The 6000-nt window shown below is 35.6% G+C and overlaps 1 protein-coding gene across 1 annotated transcript in view; it reads left to right on the top strand.

The window, feature by feature from the left end:
* Window positions 1-2082: 2082 nt before the first annotated feature.
* LOC119641708 overlaps window positions 2083-6000 on the top strand; it is a 32440-nt gene continuing 28522 nt past the window's right edge. The window contains exon 1 of the mRNA XM_038040502.1: window positions 2083-2168. Coding sequence (XP_037896430.1) covers window positions 2099-2168 — 70 coding nt within the window. The 5' untranslated portion in view covers window positions 2083-2098. The remainder of the gene's footprint in view (window positions 2169-6000) is intronic.

Genomic DNA, 6000 nt, shown 5'->3' with positions numbered 1-6000 from the left:
ACTAGTTGCTCTAGTTCTAAACTGCCGCGTAACGCTTGATGGCAGAGATTGTTAAATCTAATAATTCAATGAATTCTCGAACGCAAACTTGGTTTTGAGAAAAGCATTTTGGTTTTTCCAGCTAAAAATGACATCTTTCTACGTATCTTTCACTGACTTTATAGAAATGGATGCCCTGCGCCCCGAGTAATGCCTTTAATGATATGCCCCTTATCTCTTTTGTTTTTCACACTACAAACCAAAATCGCAATTGATTTTCTTCACAGCAAGACGAATGGGCGAACTGTCTCGTCTGACAACTTACTGGTCGTGAGTTCAGTTCTTAAGTGCTTTAGATGTTTCAATAAAGTCGATAGCCTCAGATACTAGTGCTTTAAAACATTAGCCTTTGAATTTATTTTCTAATTAAACTAATTATAGTAATAATAATAATAATAGTTTTTTTTATTGTGGGCTTTTTTCAACATTTCTCGTAATATTTTTTGCGAACTCATTTAACATTTAGAACAACTTTCTTTTGAATATTGAATAGTATTTAACATAGCATTGGTTATAACAGTGAGGGAGATGTCAGCAGTGTATATGAACCAGAGGTGGGAAACTGAAACTGCATTCTTGTTGAATTGACGAGACTTACATTGCCCTGTTTCCCCTTCTCCAAATAACATTGACATATGAATGCTTCACTTGCCAAATCGATTAACTCCATAAAACAAGAAGTTGAGGAAAATGATAAAATATTATAAAAAAATTGTTTATTATTCAGTGGCCAAAAGGGTTTTGTTGTTTAGAGGTGTTAATGCTTATTATTAGAGAAAGTCGTTTTGAATATGTACAGTTAAGAGCTAATGAAGTGCTTTGATATTAAAATTTAATAAAATCCCAAAAATGGAGTTAATCGATTTGGCAAGTGAAGCATCCATCACTTAGGATGAAAGAGGCGAAGAGAATGTGGCAAAGAGAATACTAAAAATTACTGTCTGTCCGTCTGACTGGTTGTTTCCGTATACAACCTCCAAGTCTCATTTTCCCAGATATTTTAAACAAAACCACCGCATTGAGTTGTTTTGGTCGAGGAGTAAACGTTATTGACAATTGATCGGGTCGGTTTACTTTGGTGACCTCTTCTCCTATGAAAGCCTATTTCAAAAAAGTAATTAGTTCCGATTTTCCAGATATCTCGACAAATATGCATAAATGTTGTAAATTTGAACGAAATGAGGCCATCTCGCTCTCACAAAGAAACGGGCCTTTGAATAGCAAAAAATTGATACCAACAATTTGATTTGATATGCAAAATTACGTTTATGCACACGTTTACTTTTTTGAACCCCTCCACATTTAAGCGGTCTCATGAAAAATAGGCCCAGATAATGAGAAGAAAGTATAATTTTTGACATTTTATTAGGAAGATAGCTAAAGAATTACACCAGACCTTGTAAAGTAGGATATTCAATAGCCTACTTTGAACAATTCGCTTTTGAGTTGTAACGAAAAATTACTTTTGTTTTCAGGTATTTGGTACAATAGCAAGAATCGTGATTGGGTTCGCATAGACGGACGATAGTATGCATTACGCCCTCTTAGGGGGTTTAGATCATCATCGCAGCGAAAATCATCTTTTTGTGGAGGGAGCAACAGCTGCAACAACAGCAATTATACGAAAATTGTCACAAGTACACCGGCAGCCCCACCATCGACGCCACACGAATTTGTGAATTGCACTGACATTGATAAAAACGCGTCTCATACGAATCTCACAAAATCTGACACATCTCGTATCGTCGTATATTCAGCTTTAACGACACCCGATTATTATATCAATCAAAAGCAAATAAATTACTTTCAGTTTCCACCGGCAGAATTACTGCTAGATCCGGCATCATCCACATCAATATCAACCCCATCACTGGCCACAACAACAGCCGTAGCGTTAGCAGCATCTTCAGTCTCGAATTGTGGGGCTAACACCATAAGTTCCACTTCATCGCCGTTAGATTGTGCCTCTGCTAATAATTCACCTAAAAGCATTTATCACTATCTTCATCACCATCACTATCATAGTCAGCTGCAACGCTCACCTTCACACGCAATAACGATGGGTCGCCGTGAAATTAAGCGCTCTAACACAAGTGGCTCTACAGTAAAATCCTATGACAGCGGCAGTGGTAAGTAGCTATTTTACCTTCCTACGACCTCACTTATAAGCTAACGATTAATACTTAGTTAATTGCATGTACTGCTCTGCCAATCCACACTGCGTCGTGGTTATTTATTTATTCGTTTGTATGAATTTTGTCTGCTTTCCATTCATCGAATTATCCGTACGAGTTGATCTAATACGGCCGTGCTTCAGTGCCTTCTACAACCAACAACACACGTAACTATTATTCAATGACACCATCGTTTAGTCAAACCAGGAAACACCAAAGTTTCGACTGACAGCATTTATCTACACACATACACATATATGTACACGTTGTGAATCTAAACCATTTGAATACTTAATGAGTTTTCATCTGTGCTTAACACAATTACCAAACTAGAGAAAAGTAAAGAATGTGTGTTTGGGGAAAACTGAAAAAAAGAAAAACGTTTCAAATTTCCCGAAAAATGCAAAATCCCACATATAGCCAAAGTATATAAACAAGGATTAGTTAAAAAAAAAAAAAAAAAAAAAAAAAGATAAAAAAATTGGAATACAATTATGAACAATTAACTAATTTTTCGCAAAATATAAGGTTCATGGCAAGCAATATCGCATACTTCACTTGAAGAGATTCCGCAATTTTGAAATTCTTTCCATTCCTTCTTCTACATATTTTTATTTTGAAAACTCCTGGCATTTCATTGCATATTAGTAATCAACATATGTCCGAAATTGTAATTGACATTTTAGTAACAATATTGGCTTAGTGTGAAAGTAATCATCATAAAGTCTTATCATGTTTAACATTATTTTGGGTTTGAATTGTTTATCAACTCTTCACGTTCTGTTTGTTAGCCCAAGTCCCAGAAGAAAACAAACATTTCAGCAAAACTTTTCACTAAATGGGAAATTTATCATAATGATGTTTTCTCCCTCATGTCTAACGTCACATTAAATTTAAATGTTTAAATGTTTTATTAGCTTTTTGCAGACTGTGTCTGAAAATAAGACAAGACTAGCATTGCAGCAGAAACATTAGATTAACGGGAAATTAATTACGTTAAAGTCTTCTTGTCATATCTATCTGTAGATTGGTTTCTTTCGGTTCTAAACAATCTGTAACGCGAACACAAGGCATATTCAGATATCCAAAGCCATTATAAACGTGTTTGCAAGTCACCTCTCTATCAACTTTGATCCATAAAGTGTATGAAAGAACATCGATCCCAATCTAAATTCCTGCGATTTAAGACATTTCGAGAATGGCACGTCGATGTATCTATGCGGTAAAGACGCCTATCTATCATGATATTATGAATTCCTTCGTTTCTAATGTGCGTTGAGGATGTTAAACTGTTTCCTTCGTTCCCCTTGGAATCGTATCAGTTTCAATTTGACTCAAGTATATGGCACCCGTTAAATTTTATAAAACCTAATAAAATGCAAGAAGCTTTCTTTCTTAAGGGAAAAGTCAATCAATACTGCCAATTTCGTTAATTCACACAATTTGAAAAAAGTTGACTTGTTCATCGACTTGGAGGTTCTATCCGATCAAAGATTACGCTTCTCTCTCTTTACATAAAGCTTAACATGAGCTTAGCCAGACCAATAAGACCAATAGTCGACTATGCCCCCGTTGTGTGGTCTCCTTCTTATAGATGTCATGTAGATTCAATAGAATCCGTTCAAAAGCAATTCTTTGCTGTTTGCGTTTAGGAATTTGAGCTGGGTCCCACTTGCCTCTCTGCATCCTTATGAAAATAGATTGATCTGGTTAGACTTACCTTAGTGTTTCCTTCCTAATGAACTTAATAAATGGTACTATGGATTCGCCAACATTACTTGTTGAGATAAACTTCGAACTGTCCCGAATCGCTTCTCTAGGAACTTCATAAAGCTTACTCAATGTAAATATAATTACGAGTTTTCCAATCCGTTCAGAGTCGTTATATCTATCACTGACTCTCAATATCGGGCTCTTTAAATTTTATCAAATCAAATGTCCTTAATACGCGCCATTTGCCTATGTCGTGTGATTCGAAAATTAACTGCGGTTGTTTACTGTTACCGGGTGCCAAGGATCTGGTTGGGCACAGCAAATACATCGTACTTTAGAGCTTCATCGATTTCCACTAAAATAAAGTGAAAAGATAAATAAGCAAACATCAGTCTACACCTATCACACTGTTCTCATTGAGGGGCAATCGTCTCTGTTGGTTTCCTCATCTTGCTATAACATTTACTTATTATCTTCTTGGATAGATTGTAAAAATCAAACATATAATATACGCCAAGCTCGATGATTATACTGGATCGCGAGACCGAAAGCAAAGTGACAACGAAAATAATTACTTCTAAGAATCAATCGTATTTTGTGCAATCATTAATTGTTTAATTTAGATTCGTTTAATTGTTAAGGCGAACCTGCAAGCTCTTCTTCTTCCTCTAAACAAAGATAATACCGCCTGCCCGCATTGTACATGATTGATCTGTTGATTACCATAGCCGTATCCAGCTGTGGGTATGCCTCTGTGCTAGATGACTACATACTTTTTTTCATAATACTTAGGATAGATTTACTTCTAAAAGGCAATTGAATCCGTCTGTTAATTTATTTTAGCTGACTTTCATCTTTGTAGACCACTAACGAATAACAGGCAGATTCAGATCAGTTTTATCAAATGAATCTAAAAACTCATTATAAACGTGCTTGCAAGATAGTCACGTTTCTATCAAACTTGGTCCAAAAAATGTGTAAAAAAACTTAGGTGCCATCCTTTTGTCGCTTCAATCTAATTTTTTTCGACTCAAGGCATATCAAGAACACAAAGCAGCCTAACCTGCAATATCACGCCGATGTACAAATGCGGTGTAAAGTATACGATGCATGTTCCTGAAAGCTATAAGCAAAACACCAACTTTCATGAATGAATACGAATAATGGTAGTGGTAGTGATATGGTTTTAGTCTAACTGAAAAATTCCTTTTTTTTATATTACGGCAAAAAGACAGCACGTAACCTTTGAACACCTGTAAAGAACAAAACTATACACGAGTACTGACATTCGTTTCAGTCGCAAATTAAATAAGTGAACATCATAACTGAACTCTCATAGATGCACGCAGGCTAAAGGCATAATCTTTGCTTTATTCAAAATTAAATTCAAATACAAGTTCTCGTCGTTTTTTTTAATTAATTCAGCGGTCCTTTGTGGGCACACGCCTCGAGTTTTATTATGTTATGGTATAAATAATTTTTTGCACACACACACACACACACACACACACGCGTACAGCATCTTTACACAATATAAATGAAATTTTACAGATTATAAATGCGTATGCATGTATAGCCACGGATACAGCTGCAATATAGCTGCATACATGAGTGGACCGTGAAACATGCAAGAGACAGACAGACAGACACAGCTGTATGCGCCCTTTATATTGTCATAAGATTTAAACGAGACGCACTAAATTAACTTGGTTATGTTTTTACTTAGTTTGCACATGCGAAACTGGTATAAGTTCAACTCATTTTCAGCGCTTACAAACACGTACGTAAGGAGCGCATACGAATGCTTTCTTATGTGTTCGAACGAGAATAAACATTTGCACATCTGTGGGGGTTAACCAATTGTGGTGAAAATCTACCAACCTTCACAACCACTAATCGATTAAAAACGTTGTCCTAGTTTACATATCAAGCTAAACTAAACAAAATCATGGAAGAACCCTTTAAGGCATAGACCTTAAGTTTTTTTTTTTTTTTTTTTTTTTTTTTTTTTTTTTGCTTAAACTTAATTTTTATTGATCGTTATGTCAGAATCATTGCTGCACAGATGTGTACT

The sequence above is a fragment of the Glossina fuscipes genome, unplaced genomic scaffold, assembly GCF_014805625.2.
Source record: "Glossina fuscipes isolate IAEA_lab_2018 unplaced genomic scaffold, Yale_Gfus_2 174, whole genome shotgun sequence".
Taxonomy (NCBI): domain Eukaryota; kingdom Metazoa; phylum Arthropoda; class Insecta; order Diptera; family Glossinidae; genus Glossina; species Glossina fuscipes.
This window is presented reverse-complemented; position numbering and strand designations above follow the sequence as displayed.